Source organism: Amphiprion ocellaris, chromosome 15 (genome assembly GCF_022539595.1).
Source record: "Amphiprion ocellaris isolate individual 3 ecotype Okinawa chromosome 15, ASM2253959v1, whole genome shotgun sequence".
Lineage (NCBI taxonomy): Eukaryota > Metazoa > Chordata > Actinopteri > Pomacentridae > Amphiprion > Amphiprion ocellaris.
The window spans coordinates 4,930,023-4,949,702 of NC_072780.1; the positions used below are offsets into that span (position 1 = coordinate 4,930,023).

General features: G+C 42.0%; 1 protein-coding gene and 1 non-coding gene across 3 annotated transcripts; both read right to left on the reverse strand.

Moving 5' to 3' along the window:
- Nucleotides 1-5,392: 5,392 nt before the first annotated feature.
- znf687b (zinc finger protein 687b) lies at nt 5,393-19,648 on the reverse strand. 2 transcript variants are annotated; one of them, XM_023265064.3, is made up of 10 exons: nt 19,535-19,648; nt 15,821-18,175; nt 13,652-13,914; nt 13,383-13,567; nt 10,710-10,886; nt 10,441-10,603; nt 9,342-9,692; nt 9,087-9,187; nt 8,058-8,145; nt 5,393-7,252 (listed from the first exon to the last, which is right to left on the reverse strand). In XM_023265064.3, the coding sequence occupies exons 2-10, from the start codon at nt 18,159-18,161 to the stop codon at nt 6,656-6,658; spliced, it is 4,266 nt and encodes a 1,421-aa protein (XP_023120832.1). In that variant the 5' UTR covers nt 18,162-18,175; nt 19,535-19,648; the 3' UTR covers nt 5,393-6,655. The 2 variants fall into 2 exon arrangements, with proteins under 2 accessions (XP_023120832.1, XP_023120830.1); XM_023265062.3 differs by having other exon boundaries at nt 13,652-13,947.
- Nucleotides 10,237-10,371, reverse strand: LOC111565092 (small nucleolar RNA SNORA13). The gene has a single exon (XR_002745845.1). It is a non-coding gene; the product is annotated as a small nucleolar RNA SNORA13 (small nucleolar RNA).
- Nucleotides 19,649-19,680: the final 32 nt, after the last annotated feature.

The following is a 19,680-nucleotide window of genomic DNA, read 5'->3' on the forward strand; positions in this document are numbered from 1 at the left end:
GAGTCTCCACGGGTTTTCCCGAGTTTCTGGAGTTTCCACCAGGTCGGAGGCAGAACAAGTTGTCATGAAGAGGTGTTGAAGTCGGCCAGGATGGACTGACTTTTTACAGCAACTAGAAGGAAGACCACTAGAAGAGCAGCTCTTTAACCACCATCCATAAAATCCATGGAGTCGACTCCAGAGAAATGAAGGGACGTCAACTTTTATCAACTTCCATCCAGATGTTCAACTTGATATCTTTACTTGGAGATTTCTAGCACCACAAACCTTTAGTATCACACTTTATTATCATTTATTAGGACTTTAATGGAATCCACCAGCAGATTTAGTTTTTGTTGAGAAACTTTATTCTTGTCATCGTGGGACTGCAGTATTTAAAACTGTTCCTTCTATTTGACCTCATGTTTATTAGTTTTAGTGGAGAAACTTATTTTAGTTGTCGATTAGTCTCTTAAAAACCAAATAATAAATTGGATTAGTCAAGACGTTCAAATTTCTTACTTTGTCATATTTTAAATATGACAACAAAAATATAAAAACAAAGCATCTTGAGACAATTTGACCTGTAATTGGCGTTATATAAATAAAACTGAATTTAAATTGTATTTATCTTGTACTGTTGGAGTAATTCAGCCATATATGTTGGAAAACACATTTTCTTTGTCCATTAATCTGTTGATTGTTTTCTGCAGTAATTCATTTCTTGTTTTGTTTTATAAAATGTCAAACCCAAATATATTCAGTTTACCGTCTTAAAAACCAAAAAGATTTACATTCATGATGCAGGAATCAGGCAGTTTTTCACTTTTTATCTTAGTTTAGTCAGAAAGATAGTTGATAATGTGTGAATTGTTGCAGCTTGTGAGCCGGAAAAGGTTTTAATCTTTGGGGCCGAGTGTCAGAAAACATTTAGAAACCAACATCAACAAAACACTCAACAAAGATTTGAACACCATTAAAGGGAAATCCAACTTTTGCATGACAATGTTTAATTAAAGGACATTTATTTCCAATGTAAATGTGTGATATTCATCCTCTGGAGCTTTCTCTTCACATCGTCTTCCACCTGGACTGGTTTGGTCGGGAGCATGTGCAACAAACATTTGAAAAACTGCACTTTAACATCAATGAATGACACTGAAGTTTAATCTCTACATAAATGAGACTGAGTCTGGATGTGCTGCTCTGTCATGAACTCCTAAGTTTAGGGAAAGTTCAAACAAAAGAGGACAGTTCAGATAAGACTTGAGAATGAGCTTATTCTGAACAAACATCTCAGACTTTCTGAGCTTCAGCACTTCTAGCAAGATATTTTAACAAGTAACTCAAGAGATCCAGAAGTTGGAGAGAGTTAGCTTTAGCTGAGCCAAAGAACATGTGGGATGCTAACCTAGCAAACATTTCAGACTTTTCTCTGTGAATTCTGAGAAATAATTTACTATTTAATGACAGAGCTACACATCTGAACTCAGTCTCATTAAAACAGACTCTAATTCAGTGTCATCCATCCATGTTAAAGTGCAGTTACCCAAAATGTTTGTTGCATGAGCTCCAACAAAGCCTGTCCAGGTAGAAGGCCACTTTGACAAACAGGAAGTGGAAGATTCCAAGCAGTTTTATAGAAGGGGGACCCGGACTGTACTAAGTGTGGTCGAGTATAGAGGGGTGTTTTGTGGGTTTTTAAGGCTGATAATGATTATTAGTGAGACATTTGGAGTAGATATTCATTTGCAGTAAATGAAAGTATTTAAAATCTTGGAGTTAAACTTACAAGAACACAAACTCTAACAGAAATCTTTGTTGATACGTTTTTGTTTTGTTTACAGATGTTAAGTTAACCCTTAAACATCCTCACCAAGAAAAAGGCAATGAAAAAATTATTTCTTTATATTTCTTATCTCTTTGGGGCACTAATAACAACAATCAATGTTTTTTTTATGAAGAGACCCAGCGATTTTTAAAATATTGACCTCTACCAAACGGTTGAGAAAAATTATTTTACCCTTTTAAATCTTTTTTTTTACATTTCAAATGACACATTTGTGTTCAGCAACTCCTTGGGCACCATAATATGTCAAAAGTATTACTTTACCTTTGAAAATCACAGCAAACAGAGGTCTCATGTGAGGAGTGATTTTGCTCGTGCTAACTTCCTGTGAGCAGACTAACTTGCTCTGCATGCTATTTCAAAACACAGTGAAATCTACTGGATTTTTTTTGTATAATGTACCTTAGAGTGGTACCTTATGAGGGGTAGAGATGGCTGAAACAAGTGGACTTAAGTAAAACATATTTTTCAATAAGATTTAGTGTTGAAAAATGACATTTTTCGACATAGTATACTATGGCGGTTTTTTTGCGCCAAAATTCATGATTTTTTTTTTCAAAGAAAACCTTTCTGGAGTGTTTTTCACGGCCTCCTTTACATTATTTCATCATATGGCACATTTTTACAATATGTTGAAAAATCACATTTTTTTTTGACATAGTATAGTAAGGCGTTTTTTTTGCGCCAAAATTCATGATGATTTTTTTTTGCAAAGAAAACCTTTCTGGAGTGTTTTTCACAGCCTCCTTTACATTATTTCATCATATGGCACGTTTTTACAACATGTTGAAAAATCACATTTTTTTTTTCGACATAGTATAGTAAGGCGTTTTTTTGCTCCAAAATTCATGATGATTTTTTTTTGCAAAGAAAACCTTTCTGGAGTGTTTTTCACGGCCTCCTTTACATTATTTCATCATATGGCACGTTTTTACAACATGTTGAAAAATCACATTTTTTTTTCGACATAGTATAGTAAGGCGTCTTTTTGCGCCAAAATTCATGACGATTTTTTTTCAAAGAAAACCTTACCATAGTCTTTTTCATGGCCTCCTTTACATTATTTCATCATATGGACGACATGCTATACTATGACATTTTTTGGACGACATGCTATACTATGACATTTTTTGGGCGACATGCTATAGTATAGGCTTTTTTAACTGACATATTACTATGACTTTTTTTTTGTTTTACTTTTTTTTGTTTTTTAGCAACATAAGAATTTGAACAGTTTTAAAAATGACTATACTTTTACTTGTACAATGAAATATTATTCTATGACATTTTTTAGATGACATATTATACTCTGATGTTTTCTTGAATAACATACTATTTTGACAATATACTGCACTATGACATTTTTAGAACCACATATCATACATTAAAATTTTAGGCAACATCCTACCATTTTGCGCTTTTTGAACCACATAATAATTCATGTTTTTTTTTTGCCGACATGCTATACTATGAACTACAGGCCATACTATGTTATTCTTGAAAAGTATACTATACTTTGACATTTTCTGAACTACATCCTATACTATGGCGTTATACAGAGAGTGCTTTGGTTACATGTTGATTTATAATCTAGATTTTTTTCTGTTTTGTTTGTTGACGGTATTACCACAGACCTGACTGTGAACACCGTTGACACCCACCTGAGGGAGACCCTGCCTAAGATCTCAAGGCTGCTTGGTCGTTCTGGTCCTGCTCCAGAACGTCTTCATCAACTACGTCTTCTTTTGAAGAGGCCCTCAGATGCTGCAATCTCTGACCTTAAGGAGGAACTGCTACTTTCACTCTGTAACGAGACCGGCAGTTATTTTAAAGACCCAGCTCCTGGCGGCTTTGAGTGAAAATTTAACATCCATCAAAACAGAACTACAGACAGTTAAATCTGAGCTGTTGGTCAGTATTTCAAACATCAAGTCCGACCCGGGCGTCCTAAAGCACGCTGTGGGTGAAACGGAAACTTCATTCTCCACATCACCGACGACATCGTCACACTCCAAAGCAGAGCACCTGTCTGCTGAACTTTTAAAAGTGGACAATAAATGTGAAGAATGTGAGCAGCAGCAGACTGTGAGCAGCAGAACAGATGTGATCAGAAAGAAGTCATTTTCTTTTTTTTCTTTTCTTTCTGGTTGACTTGATGCTGTCAGATGCAGATGTTGGAGCTGATTCTGATCTTTCAGGATCAAAAGCCGCTTTTCCTTCACAGACTTTTCAGGAAATTATTCTCTCAGGTTTTCTCTGCTATTTATATTTTTATTATCTGTGATGATTTCATTATTGTAAAATAAAGTTTGAGGCATAAAGACTCAATTAGTTATTTTATTCCTGCAATCTTTGACATAGCAGAACTAAACTTCCATTTTCTTTCTTGTACTTCTGATACTAGAACTAAACGTATCTTCAACACGGATCATCTGGTTTAATGAATCAGCAGCAACATCACAACAACAAATGAGACAATTTTCAACAAATTCATGAAACTGATGTCATTTAAAACTATCTGTTTTAGTGTCAAATTAAAGCTGATTACTGACAACTAGAACATTAACGTTACTGTTTTAATCACATTTAAGTTTCCTGAACGTCACATTAACGTCAACCAGCCACAGTTTTATAAAATTAACGAACCACATTACAGGAACACAACACACTTCAGCTGCTGGCAGGAAACAACATAAACATCGTTAGCTTGATGCTACATTTAGCTGCTAATCAGGACTGGTCAGCTAGCTCAGTTAGCATCGCTAATTCACATTAAAGCTAATATTCACTGGATGCTAACTCTCTTCTCTGGTCAACACACACAAATAAACTCCACCAACTCCTGGGGTTCACTGCTCACATTATATCTGACTCTGAAGTTGAACATCAAGTTCAATAAAACCTGCACCGATCAGTAAATTATCATTTTCTACCAACCAGCTGTCGGAGTCCTTCAGTGTCTGTTGGTCCAGTCAGCCCTAGACAGCCAAGTCATAACAGCTTCTATGACTGTTGTCAGGAGATGGGCCACTCCTGGCTTCCTAGAACACGAAAGTAAAGTTTTCACATTGTGGAACTCATTGTACATTTTTTTTGCTTTGCACTGTGGCCACTGAAACTTAAAAACACTTGGATTTAGCTTTGGATTTCGACTTGTCTTGAGAGCAGCAACAAGAGGCTCACTAAGCTTATTGGTTTTAGCCATGGCTTGCAGTTGACTAGGAACTGAGCGGAGACCTCCTCCCAGAACACTCTAAAACATGTTAGAAATTACCAGGACCTTTTGTCTTGCTGTGGAAACTGCATTTGTTCAAAGATTCGCAGCAAATTCAAGGACTATGGATAACTTTAGCTGCGGCATTTTTAGTACACAACAACATAGTAATAGTTTAAATTTATCATTGCTTACCATCTTTTAGCATTTGTTTATATAATTTCCAGCCAGAAAAAAATGTATTGGTGAAAAAAAATTCACTACCAAATCAAAATTTGGCATATGCATCTATCGTTTTGGGCTTCAATTGTGTGTGAATGCAGACGATGGACCTGCAGCCAAGTCGGTCGTCTCTCTTTTTCACATTTATTTCGAAACAGCACAAAAGTGTATGGCATTTCAGCAAGCAGACCACAACCATGGAAAAGAAAATGACATGAATTTTTTTTTCCACTATTGAGCTATATAAATATGATATGACATATAAAAGATACAAATGAAAAAAAAATCCACTCTTTGACCTCCATGAAGGCTGTTTTTGAAGCATACAAAAGAAATGTGAGTACAGCAAGCACTGATTCTGTCGATAAAAAAGAACCGTCTCAAAGAGATAAACATTTGTTTTCATACACATTAAGACAACACAACCCCCCGCGTTCTCCCTCTGGTTTGTAATTACACTGTATAAGCTAACTCTGGGGGGGAACTTCTTTTTTTCTTTTAGACTTCGAATTGTTTTGGAAAAAAAGGGAACAGTACAAGTACAAATACTATACGTATTCACATTATCATAGCAAGATACTAAAACCAGAACGCTTTCTTTTAGTGTAATTATATGTATTTACATGGCAAAATTCGTACACATATACTACTGGCAGGAAGCCTGACCTCTCTTCTTCTAGCTTTACGATTAACAACATCACACGTTATTCACACTACACAGGTTACACACCTCCGGTAACCTCGTCTTCTAATTAAATGCTTCCAGAGATTCTCATCTCATGTCTCTGTCGCAGGGAAATCGCACTGTCTAGGAAGATTCGACGCGACCAACTCACGAATACCAACAGCAGTAATGTGTTTCGTATAAATAAATATTAGAGCAACATAAAAATCAGTGTCAAATCTTCCAAAACTCTCCCCTTCATGCTTCACGATTGAGATCAGTTTTACCTGGAGGTCCTAAAGCTGATCTGATGCCAGAAAAACGGGCTTTGAGGCGAACACGATGTGAAGTACAAAATATGGGCACTACAGCTGTCAGGAGTACAGTGGGAGGTGTACGTATCGGTGTTAAGAAACAGGCAGGTGGCTACAGTCAGTGCAGAGTGGTCGAAATGGAATTACAAAATGTTTTAGACACAGTATGGCTGACGTGTAAATGCTTTAGTCTAGAGTCTATAACAGGTGAGTTCAGTTAAGTGACCAGAAACATGATCAAACATGCAGTTACAATCGCACAGAAGAGGTGCCATAGAGAGTAAAACGGTTTGTGGTGGCTAAAAAAACAAAAACTGCGCAGGAGCAGCTCAGTTTCATCAACATTCGTATTCTACAGCTTCTCTCTCCTCAGTCGTCATTCCCGACGATCAGTCAGACCACCGGCTCCTCCTCTACTGGGGTTTGTCCGTCTTGTGTGCGGTGAGGAAGGCCATGCCGTGGGTCCTGAAGTGGGTGTTGAGGTCCGAGGCCTTGTCGAAACGCCGGCCGCACACCCTGCAGCTCAGATTCCCGTCCCCGTCCTCACCCTGAGCCTGGGGGGAGGCGGCGGGGGAGCCGTCCGGGGAGCCGTGGGCGCGGGGGGTGCTGCGGTCGGCGTCGGTCTGGGTGTCCCGCACTCGGTGGGTGATGAAGCGGTGCCTGCTGAGAGAGCCGGCCGACGCGAAGCAGACGCCGCACTGCAGGCACTGGAAGGAGGCGGTGTCGCCGCGGTGCTGGGGGATGTGGCGCTGGAACTCGGCGCCGTCCTCTGTGGAGAAGCCGCAGGGGACACAACGGAAAACGTTGTCTTCTTCCTCTAACTCGGGCCCCAGCGAGGTCGACGCGATAGACGCCCTGGTTCTTTTAGCTGGACCGGCGCTGTCCTCTGTGGTGTTTTCTTCCTCGTCTCCTGCTCGGGTCACAGGAGGACCGACTTCACCGTCTTGTTCTGAGGAGCTGCCTGGACCTTCTCCCCCTGTGGCTGCTCGCTTCCTGGTCATGGGGGGACCCTGAGGACAAACGAAGACAGAGTGAGACTGAGCGGCTACAAAAGTCTGAATGGTTTTACATCTTGGCAAATACTACTGCTGCATCCCAGTACCATCCAGCATATAATAATATAATAAGTAACCACGAAACATTTACAACAGTGCTACTTACAGCCCCACACACCCAAAGAATACACAACGCATAATATAACAAATAAAAGAACTAAAGCATAAAAAATAGGGCTGCACAGTGGCGTGGTGGTTAGCACTTTCACCTTGCATGATCCCCGGTTTGCTTCCTGGGATCTTTCTGTATGGAGTTTGCATGTTCTCTCTGTGCATGCGTGGGTTTTCTCTAGCTTCCTTTCACAGTCCAAAAACATGCTCAGGTTAATTGGTGATTCTAAATTGTCTGTAGGTGTGAATGTGAGTGTGTTTGTTTGTCTCTATATGTAATCTAACCATTTAGTCGATTATTCTTACGTGCATCCCCTAAACTAAATGTGATAATTTACTGTTTCTGCAATCACGATACCAAAAAAAATCACAAAAAGAGAAATAAAATGTCTGGAACTGTCTCATGATTACCTGCCACGTTATGTATTCCAGCGAAGAACAGTGTTTCCTTTTCCTTTGTGAAATGTGACTTAAATTTTTTCAGTTTTAATATTTGGTGGTAAACTCACTTTTCAATTAGATTTTATAAATTTATCAGTTTCCCTCCTGATGCTCAGGGGGATTATGTAGTGCGGAAAAGGACACAGCTTTAGAGTAGAGCTCAGACAAGTCCAGAAACACAGAACTACACTTTGTTATTTCAACTCACCTGTCCATCTGGGGTTCTGTGATGGAGCCGAATGTGTTTGTCCAGCAAGAACCGACTGCCAAAGGTGCGTTTGCCTTCTGTGCAATATCTGGAAAACAGTCGTGTAGAATTAAATCACTTCATCCAGCACTGTCAGATCAATATTTAAAACTATGACAATAATACACTGAGCGCTAGTCTTACTATTGATCCTTTAGAGATTTTTTTGAAAGAAATGTAATGAAGACATACAGTAAACTAGAAAAGCACTCAGAGAGCGCAGTACTCCACCAAGGCTGCTCGGTCGATGTATCATTTCCAACGAATGAAATCTTTAATAAAAAATTACCTTGCGGAGTAACTATGACGTTTTTGTGACATTTTGGACGACATCCTAAGATGTTTTTTTCTAAGTTGTTGTTTGGGCCCGGTTGTTGGTTTTATTCAATAGGTAAGTAGAGAGGAAGACAGGAAAGCCTCGCAGTAAAGGGCCATGAGCTGGAATCGAACCTGCATCTCTGACGCAGTCCTGTTTATGAGTCGTCCTCTTAACCTGGATCGCAATCATGTGATCGTCAGCAGGTAACTGACACAGCGTTCACTTGTTGGCATGGTGACAATGACGCTGTGCCGCTATCTCCAGATTATAAGCTCCATCACTGCCAAAATTTAATGAGGTGGTCCTTGTGTCATTTCTGACTTCCCCTGAAAATGTCATCCAAGTCCGTTTTTGAGTAATGTTGCTAACAGACAGACGGATTCACAGACAAATGTATGCCGATCGTCACATAACTCCACCGCGTTCCTTCGTGGAGTAATAAAGCAGGACATAAGAACAACTTGCCAATACCCTCTGGTGGACAAATCATGTAACTGAGGCACTTCAAAGGAGCTCAGACCAAATTTGGCATTTCTGGATGTCGTTCTTGTAACTTTTCAGTCTTATATTTGAACAATTATTGGTCGAGCTCCACTAATTAACTCACAATACTGACAAATTCTTCTCAGCACCAATAAAACATGTCTATAATGAAAGTTTAAGTGACTCACTGGCAATGGAAGACTCTTTTGTTGCCCTCGTGAATGACGCGCTCATGACGTCTCAGGCTGGAAGATGTGCTGAATGTTCCTCCACAAATGCGACAGGGGAACTTCAGCAGCACACACAAACACACAAACAGACATAAAATTTCATCCACAAAATACAGGTAAATAGATAAAAGATGGAAGTTTGCTGCATCAAAATGTTAAGTAACTGTGATTGCTGGATTTGATATAGTAACTAATAGCGGTAATGTGTCCCACCTTGCCGTGCTCCATCTTCACGTGACTCAGATAGTCTTCGTTGTCTGTGTAGGTGGCCTGACACTGAGGGCAGGTCCACTCGGTCTGGGCGGCTGGATGACTGCTGCCCCCCGCGGGGGTGGAGTGACCCGGAGCTTCGTAGTCCTCGTCCCCGTCGTCGTCTTCTTCCTCCTCCTCCTCTTCTTCCTCCTCCTCCTGCTCCCGGCCCCAGTCCTCGCCGTCAGAGTTGTCGGGTTTTCCGGAGGATTTTGACTTGAGGCCGGAGGGACCGGAGGTGTTGGCCGGGGCTGAGGCAGGGTTAGAGGAGTCGGACTGGGACTCCTGTTTGGCTGAAGGGCCTCTGTGAGCGGTCTGAGTGGAACAATGGGACAGTGTGAGAGAACAGAAAAGCAAACAAAAAAACAATGACTCCATATACCACACAAAAACATAAGCATGTTTCTAAGCTTTAATTTAATGAGTAAAAATTATTCTAGTGCAGTCAAACGATTACAATCTTAAATCAGATGAATCACAGGATTGCTGTGGATTAATTTCAATTAATCATGATTAAAAATAATCAATTTTTAATCTATACTAATCGCGCTTCATTTTGCATGAGCAGACTCAAGAAAGCAGAGAATATATATATATAATATTCGCATTTCCCACTGAGAAGTTCACTTTTGACCCAATCACGTGACGTCAGAAAATAATACAACGTGGTATTGTCTCCTCACAGCACATAGAAGGTTAATTGCATTAAAATTTTTAATCAGAATAATCATGATGATGGATTAATCTGCATTAATCTTAACTTTGACAGCCCTAAATTATTTTCATTATCATTTTACCTGCACAGATGTCCTGGTGTACTTTATTCATACATTTAAACAGGCTCACAAAAACACATTTGCATTGTACTTGGTATAGAACTTAGGACAAGGTCACCACAGAGGAACCTTGCTAAGGCCGATCCAAGATTTGCTGTACGCCTTCGTTGACACCACAGTCATTGTAGAAACCAATGAATGGGCAACACAGAAAGGCAAAAGGCTAAATTATGATTTGCTGTGATATTATGCTGTATCTATTCATATTAAAAGGAACAAAAACACACCTTGATATGCTCCATCATGGAACCCTTCTGGGCGTACAGCTTGGTGCAGTCAGGACACTTGAACACGTGCACTTTTTGTTTGGCTAAATGAGTGTCAAAGTGCATGTACAGCAAAGGTTTTTGGGTGAAAACTGTATCACACATCACACACTTGTAGATCATTCTGCAAAAGAGGGAAAAACACAGAATGTGAGCCTGATCTTTAAACATACTCTGAAGATAAATCTTGGGTTTAAAATGTATGCTCTGGTGGAAGCAGCGCGTCGTACTTGGCCTGTCCTCCGGTGAGCGTCGGGTGCTGGGTGCTGATGTGGCTCTGGGCGCTGGGGGAAGACTTGAAGGCCATGGGGCAGCTGGGGCACTTGTGGAAGACCTCGCAGTGAGCAGTCTGAATGTGGGACTTAATAGAGTTCAACCCTCCGAACACGACCTGGCAGCTCGAGCACCTTGATACAGCAAAATGTGACACAATATACCTCCGATACAAAAACATGATTCTCTTAACCCTCCTGTTGTCGTCATTAATGGGCACCAAAAAATATTGTTTCCTTGTCTGAAAAAAGTCCAAAAATTCAGCAAAAATTTCTGAAAATTTGCAAAACCTTCAGGAAGAAAATTCCAATAATTCCTTAAAAGCTTCCCTTAAAAGTTTTGTTTAAAAAAAAAAAAAAAAAAAAATCCCCCAAATTTGGCAAGAAAATTCTTGTAAATATTTTCAAAAAATGAGTAAAAATCTTCCAAAAAAATCCTAAAAATATCTAAACTGATTACATATCTATATCAGTAAAACTTCTAATATTTTCTTTAAGAACATTCACAAAAAAATCAACAATCGCTGGATTTTGGTTAATTTTTTTTGTGAATGTTCTTAAACATTTTTAACATTTCTTTTTTTTCTGCCAAAAAATGTTCAAAGATTTCCCAAAAATGTTGAAAATGTGGACATCAGAAGTTTCACTGTGAAAATATTTCTTTCCCCCACATTTTCAAACTTTCAAACAGGTCAATTTTGACCCGCAGAACAACATGAGGGTTAAACTGAGCTGGACTTCATATCATCAGTTATACAGTGGTCCCTCGCCATATCACGATTCACTTTTCATGGTCTCACTGTATCACTGATTTCTAAATTTCATTTGGTATCACGGATTTTTCCCTACATCGCACGATTTTGCGGTTTATAGGTATTTTTATATTGTAGCGAGCTGCGTTGAAGTATGCCACTGGGGAAAGAATATCTGCCTTTTACACACTCTGCAACTGGCAGATGCTTTTATTTTGACACACAGACAGCAACATAAGAGAAAATGTGGCAGGAAGTCATCAAACACACGACACTGCATGCTCACAGTCCTGACAACATAACACTGAACCAAGCTAACTAGGCTGACTGAACCAAAAAAACACAATAAAACACAAACACTAATAACACTGGAACAATAACATAAACCACGATAATGACATTTAAACCCCAACACTCTGAACTCCCATGGTGCATTGCAGCACAACAGTTCAGTCATAGTGACCGGCTCTGTGATCGCTACATTACTTTAATAATTGTTTTTGCAGTAAAATAAGCATTTTCTAGCCTAAAAAATTGAAAACAATATCAAAAATATCAAAAAAAAAAATTAAAACATATTACAAGATTATTTAATCGAAATAAAATGCGTAGTGTACAGCGCTGGGCTCTGATTGGCTCAGCGACCGTAGCATCAGTCTCCTCTGTCTCCTCTGTCTCCAGTGTGTAGCAGCATTCAGCATCTTGTCCGTTTCACATCAACGTCTGATCGCTGCATAGTGTTGCTCTGCAGTGTGTGGGGAGGATTTATAAAGCCTTAAAATATATATAAATAATAAAATAAATATGGTCACTACTTTGCAGATTTTCGTCTATCGCAGGGGGTTTGGAACGTAACCCCCGTGATAGACATGGGACCACTGTATATGAAGCTACATCTCAAATAGTGACAGGAAGGCTGTATTGTGTCGGTACGCACTTGTGACTAAAACTTGGTCAAAATAATAACTAACTGTACAAACTTAAATGTTGCACAGGGAAATATACTGGTGTGAAAATTTAAAAGTGCTCACCAAATTAAAAAGTTACTGCTGTAATTATCTGTTCATCTTACAACGTTTTTGTGTTTTTTTTTTTACAGATTTCCATTCATTAAACCTTCATGCAATAACTGATGATTTATCACTAATTGTTTAGGCAACTTCTAACTTGTTAAAGTAGATTTTTCCGAATGCTTTTGTAATAAAAGAGAAAGTTTGCGACCGAGCCGCAACGTTGGTCCGGCTTGAAATCCAGGAGCAGACAGCTCCCGAGTCGATGCGTTTGTCCAATCAGGGACAGGCAGGATAGTTCCGATTCAGAAAACTTTATTTGTCCCCAGGGGGCAATTAAAAAAGCACGTAGAGCAGTTAGTGCAACAATGACGTAGTAAGAGAAATAGGGAAAAATATATTTACAAATCTAGAGCAAGTAAATTGGAGAAGAAAGTCGGCAGGAGTTGAACAATGGCTACCGGCCTCAAGTACACGCCCACCAAGCAGGCAATTTTCAGGTGCGGCGTGTTTATATGCAGGAAAAACACATCTAGTGAACACGCAGCATGAGGCTTTATTTTCAAATTCTGCTTGGTTTGTTTTGCCTTTTCCAGATATCTGACAACTCCAGCTTTAATTCAAAAAAACTACTAATGTAAAACTAATGTAAACATAACACTAAGCTTTGGTTCGTGATGATTATAACAACGAACACTTGCCTTTAGAGTATTCAAGCGAGCCCAACCTGAATTTAGCTGCAACCTGATGTTAAATACATTTTTTCTTCCCACTAAACTAAAGGCTAGACATTAACGAGGAACCTTTTATACAATGACCACAGTAGAAGTGATGCTTTATGTCAATAATTCTGCACAGCGTCTCCATACCTGTAACCGATGCGTCTGGCAAAGTGCAGACAGGCCTCCTCCAGGTGAGTCTGGAAGCTGGCCTGCCGAGCGTTCCCACCACACTCAGGACAGACGTGAGGCGCTCTGTGTTTGTGGATCCTCTGGTGGGCGGACACGGCACACGAGTTGGGGAGCATCATGGGAGGCGAGCACTGCGTACACGTCTGAAAGAAGGAAAAAAAAAATCAGTGACCACCAGGAGCTTACAGAACCACGACGCATCCTGCTCGCTCATTCTCGGGACTCACTGAGTTGGGAGCAGCTCTGATCTGCTGGAAGTGAGTAACCAGCTCGGCCTTGCCAGAGAACTGTGTTTGGCACTCAGGGCATTTGAAGTTGTTGTATTGCAGCCCCTCGGCCTTCTTGCAGGGCAGAGGCATCAGCGCCTGGGGGCCCTGAGGTGCTCGGCGGACAGGTCGAGGCTGAGCTGCTGCTGTTGATGAAGTGTCCTTCATGGGGCTGGAGTTGGCAGAGACGGCGGGGCCTCCGGGTGTGGTCGAAGGAGAGGATACTGGAGGAGAGGAGGACGAAGAGGAGAGCAGGCCTGGTCAGCCAAAAGGTGGAAAACAGAAGAAACAAATGGGAAGCGGTCAATGAAAATGAATGAATGAAACGTGTTTTTTATATTTTTTGTTTGCTATCTGACTCTGAATGAATAAAAATAAACTGTATGGTGCAGAAATTAAACAATTTGTCAGCTTAGGTGATTTAAGTCAAAGTTTGGCATTTTCGAGCAAATAAAAATTAGCTCCGTATTTTTTAATTTTACAAGATTTTCCTGCTTTCAGTCTTATGCAACTCTACCGAGGCGGTGGGAGAAAGGAGGGCTCTGGCCAAACGGTGTGCTATCATAGGAAACACCTCCCACCCTCTGCATCAGACTGAACTCCTTAAGCAGCGCCTTCAGCGACAGACTGTTACACCCAAAGTGTAAGAAGGAGTGTTTCCGGCACCCAGATAGCTCAACTGGTTGAGTGGGCGACCCATAAACAGGGGCTATAGTCCCCGATGCAGCGACCATGTTTCGATTCCGGCTCACGGCCCTTTGCTGCAAGTCGTTCCCCGATTCTTCTCCCCACAGTTCCTGTCTCTCTCTCCATTGTCTATTACAATAAAAGCTAAAAAGCCCAAAAAACATCTTTAAAGAAAAAAAAAGATGCGTTTCTGCAGGTTGTTTATTCCAGCATCTGTCAGACTTTACAATGCCACCTTATAAAATGGTCTACCTCTGTTACTGCTGCACTTTTCTTCCCTTACATGCGCATACCACTTATGTGCAATAACCGTTTCAACCTCATCCTCATGTATATAGTCTTCTTTAAAAAAATAAAATAAAAAAAAAATTATCTTCTGTGTATATAATTTTCTCTGCATTTTTGCACTGTGTGTTTCTAATTTATTCTTCAAACTTTTTCTTTTGGAGCTGCTGTAACGGTGAACCTTCCCCACTGTGGGATCAATAAAGTTTATCTTATTGTGGTGTTTTGGATTGCTGGTAGATCAAGAGAAGCAGTCTGAAGAGGTCACTTTGAGTAAAAGCGATAGATGCTTTTTTCTTCAAGATTTTCTGACATTTTAGAAATCAAATAATTATTTCATTTGTCAGATAATTTATAACTACCAATTTTGTTATTCAATAGTTTTATCGAAAACTGACAAATATCCCTAGAAATGTGAGCCTTTTCTGCTTTTCTACATATTATCTAATCATAAACTGAATATTTGGGCAATTTTCACCAGCTAAGAGGGTCATACTGAGGCAATAGAGGGCAAACTGCAGCCCTGCCTATTCTGAATGACTCACTGCCCTAGCAGAAACTGCCTCTTATGAGAGACTCATATACAAAATAAATGGGAATATAGACACCTATGCAGAAATCTGGGAGCCGTTCCTAACACCAGGGAATCCAACTTAAATGACACTTGACATAGACATGCACCAAAACCTAGCTGACGGTGCAGTATGTTCGACTGGCAGGATGGGAATTTGGGTTGGGAGAAAATTGTTTCCTTCCAGACATGCTTGATTTTATATTATTTATCATATTGTTGTTTTTTTGTTTGTTTTTTTTCTTCTCGTTCGGCTGTCTGTCTTTCATTTATTCAGGTATCTCCTAACTTGCATGTACCCTAACGTATATTTATTTGTACCGATAAATCGTGCATATAATTCCACATTACTTTCATTTTTATTTTGTTTTCAATGTATTTATGCATCTCTGCTCTCCTGGGCTATGGATGTTTCTGGAGGAAATAATAAAAAAATATAATGTCAAAAATTCTTGGGGGATTTTAACTTCAAATGGGACAAAACAAGAAATTTTGAAGACAGCATAACTGCTTTGGTGAGAGGCATTTCAAATGATAGATCAATTATCTGGTAAAATAACAGAACTGTCAGCTGCAGCTCTACCTACCACCGATGGGCGTAATGTCCTGCTGTCCAATCATCTGCTCCACAGTGACGGGCCTCATGACCAGGTGTGAGCACTGCATGACCAACCCACGCTCCTTGTGTTCCCGGGCGTGCAGCAGCAGGCTGCACTTGTTGAAGAAAGCCAGCCTTTTAGCACAGTGGTTGCAGGTCACCTCGATGCGGAGGGACCGCCGGTCGTAGTGTCGTGCCAGGCTGCGCTCCAGAGCGAAAGCGTCTCCACATTCCAGGCAGCGGTACCCTGTGGCTGGGAGAGGAAGACCCCACTCAGGTGGAGGAGGAGCCGACAGGTCGGGCTTGTAGCTCGGCAGAAGGTTTTTGCTGTTGAGGATTTTGTTAAAAGCCTCCACCAGGCTCGACTGACTCCGGGAGATGACGGCTCCTGTGCTGTTGACGATGGAGGCGGGTTTGTTTGACTGAAGGGTGCCGCCTATGATGGTGCCGCTACCGCCGTTAGCTGTTTTGTTAGTAGCTGTGCGTACGCTGATCCCACCGGCAGCGACTGAGAACTTCGGGGAGGAGGCGACAGCGGGAGTTACAGGCAGAGCAGCAGATTTAGTGATGCTGACTGCGGTGGCGGAAACCTTTGCTTTGTCTGATGCAGCCATTTTGTTTTGGACCTTGGTTGCAGCTGCTAGCATGACGCTGCTGGCTGCCAGCGTAGACACAGGCAGAGCGTTGAGAGCGTTTACTTTCTGGGAGGTTGTCGTCATGTGACCAGGGGAAGCCTCCAGTTTTTGGGCCTTGTTTCCCAACACCTTCCGTTCCCCAGTCTGAGCTTTAGGGTCCAGGCCTTTCCCCGCAGCACCACCTTTAGGTGCTACCCTCGTGACAGTTCTGGTAATTCCACCTGTGGAGGTTTTAATTGTTTTAATTCTGACTTTGAGGGGTCGGGATGGAGCTCCAGAGGCAGCCGGTGCGACGATGCCTGCTTCTCCACCTTCAGTCGTTGGGGGTTTAGGCTTGCCATCGCCCACCTCCATATTTTCCTCACCTGTTTTCGCATTTTCTCCCTTGTCAGCTTTGCCATCAACAACCCTGTCGATCCCATTCCCCACCTCCATCTCTTCCTCCTCCTCTTTAGGCTCCCGTAGTTCAGAGGGAGGTGGAGTGGAGGCTACTGCAGGGCTGGAGCACCTCTTAGCCGTGCCCTGAGCTGTTGATTTTGGCACCTCTGGTTCAGGGCTTTCTGGTGAGTCTCTCTCTTCTATGACATGTTCTGGGTGTCTGTCCTCCACCTGGGGACTCTCTGTGGAGCCAGACTGGGGTGTTGATGAAGCCAGAGATGCCCCTGAAGGAGTGTCCCCAGGTTTAGGCTGAGATGCGGTAGAGGAGGAGGGCTGCGCTGCAACAGAGTCAGGCTTGTAACGTCGGCTGAGCTGAGTGCGGGTTGGAGAATCTGGGTTCTCCTGGATCACCAGTGGACTCCCCATGTCAGGGTCAGAATCATCCTCCTCCATCTGCTGGTGTTGAAATCCGGCAGAGCCGCCTTTGGGTGCTCCATTGAAAGGCTGAGATGTGTGCAGCGGGTGAGACGAAGGTGCAGAGGGTGGAGTTGAAAGCAGAGGTTTGGAGGGTGGAAAGAAAGGCGAAGCTAGTCCGACGGTTCCACCAGCAGCGTGAGGAGACGATCCAGCTGACAGAGAGGAAGATGAAGGTAACGACGCCTTGACCCCATCTGCTCTCTCTTGGCCTGTGTCCTGCTGCTGCTGGTGCTGCTGCTGTAGAAGCTGCATCTTTCTGGCCCGACCCACCGGATCTCCAGACCCCTGTGCCACAAGCGGTTTGAGTCTGTTGAATATGTTTCCACCCTGCTTGTGGGACTTGGCTGTGCTGGCACCTGCTGCTTCTGAAGACACTTTGGGAGTGTTCATGGACCACGGCGCACCGTTAGACTGAGTCTGGCTCAGGGGAAGCGGCGTAGAGACACCAGACGCCGCAAAACCGTTGTGGTTGAGCGCCTCAGATTCAGCCATCCCAGGAGCACAAGCGCCAAGCCTGGGACCCACATCGACCCCTGCAATCACATCGATAGGGTCCTGGTCTGTGTCTGCCTCCCCGCCATCTACGGCCTCAAGACGCACTTTATTCTTCACAATCACACTCACAATAGAGGTGTCTGCCTGAGGGTCTGAGGGACTCGGTGGTCTCAAGGATGACCCGACGCCCACCACACTATCCGGCTTTCCCAGAGGTGCACTCGCCGCTCCGTGGGGCCCCTCTGCCTCATCTGGGGCAGACTGGATGGCCTCTTTGGCATCTATGTCAGGAATATCAAATGCTGCCAACAGGTCATCAAAATCTGGGGTCTTCATGTCCCCCATACCGGGATTAACTCCTGTGGAAACAGAAAGACTTGGTAGTAGAACGCAGCAAAACACATTAGCATGAATCTGCCTATGTTGTTGTTGCACATCAACCTGCTCTATCTTGCTACCGAGGGCGGCAAAACCTCAACATGCAAAACTGTGGCATCATTACACCAGGACATCCAAAGCAATAGTCCCAGATCTACATTTTTTGTTTGTTTCTCAAACGTAACACCCCTTGATCTACAACAAAAACAATATTAAAACGTTGGGTTATTAGTTTACTGTTTGTAAAAGTCATATCTGACTACTAAAGTCATTTTTCTCGTGGCAGGATATTTGCAGCAGAGATGTTATTGTTTGTATGGATGCTTCCCCATAACTACATATACAATTAAACCGCTTTAAACATTATATTAACAGACAAAATATAACAAGAGTAACAATGAAAACAAACATATTGTAATTCTTATAGGTTACTTTATGTGTGAACTTTCCTCCCTCATCTGCACATTTTCTCCTGGACTGTTTACAAGGTTGATCACACGTTTTTTAAATAAATAAGTAGCATGAAAACAAGTATTTCCAATATGATTCTAGCTGTGTAAATCACCACAAATAACAGTGATTTTGAGGCACAGAGAACCACGAGTCTGCACTAACTGTGATATTAATAGAAATCATTGGCTAAGCACAAAAATAAAGTGAGTGGACCTTACTTCATATTCATTTTACTATGAAATAACGTGAAAACTGTGCAGCTATCAGGTCAAATATAAAGATTGCTAGCCTTGGTTTAGCAAGAAACCAAGGCCAACGTCTCTGATGCAAAATAATACATAATTAAACGTCTTTAAAAGGTTTTTAAAGTAAATTCCGAGCTTTAAACGTCCTGCATGCACCTTCGTTTTGACACCCTACAGCAGGTTAGCTTGTTACCAGGGAAGCTAGCAGCGTTAGCCAGCTAGCGAGCTAACGACAGACGGCGTTTCTGCAGCCAAACCCTCTCTGCTAACAGCTCCACCACTTATGTACTATGAATGGGAAACACCGCTCCAATCGTGCTTTCGGCGCACGTCAGGGCTCTCTGACAATACAACACGAGCGACGGAGCGTTCCGTAGCAGCGACCTCGGTTATTTTGAGTCACCGATATTCCTCCCCCGACTGAGGCTGGCTAGCTGGCCGCTGAGCTCCAGCCAAGACAGAGAGGGGTCATTTAGCTAACTAGCTAGCGCTCGCCATTAAAAAAAGCCACCGGAGCGGGTTTTTCTGAGGTATGGTTTGACAGCGGTAACGACACAGTGATCGTAGGGTCGACGATGGCACAGAAAAGCACGACAGGGACGGGATTTTCCCTTTAATATTACACGTATTTTGATTGTTTACCTGGATATGCGATTCCCGACTATCCTAGCTCGTTTTCAGCTGAAAATGCTCCGCTTCCCGTCACATGACCCGGGACCTCCTATCAGGCTGTGATAGCGCTGGAAAAATGCACGGAGGATGCTGCAAGCGACACGTATATTTATTTC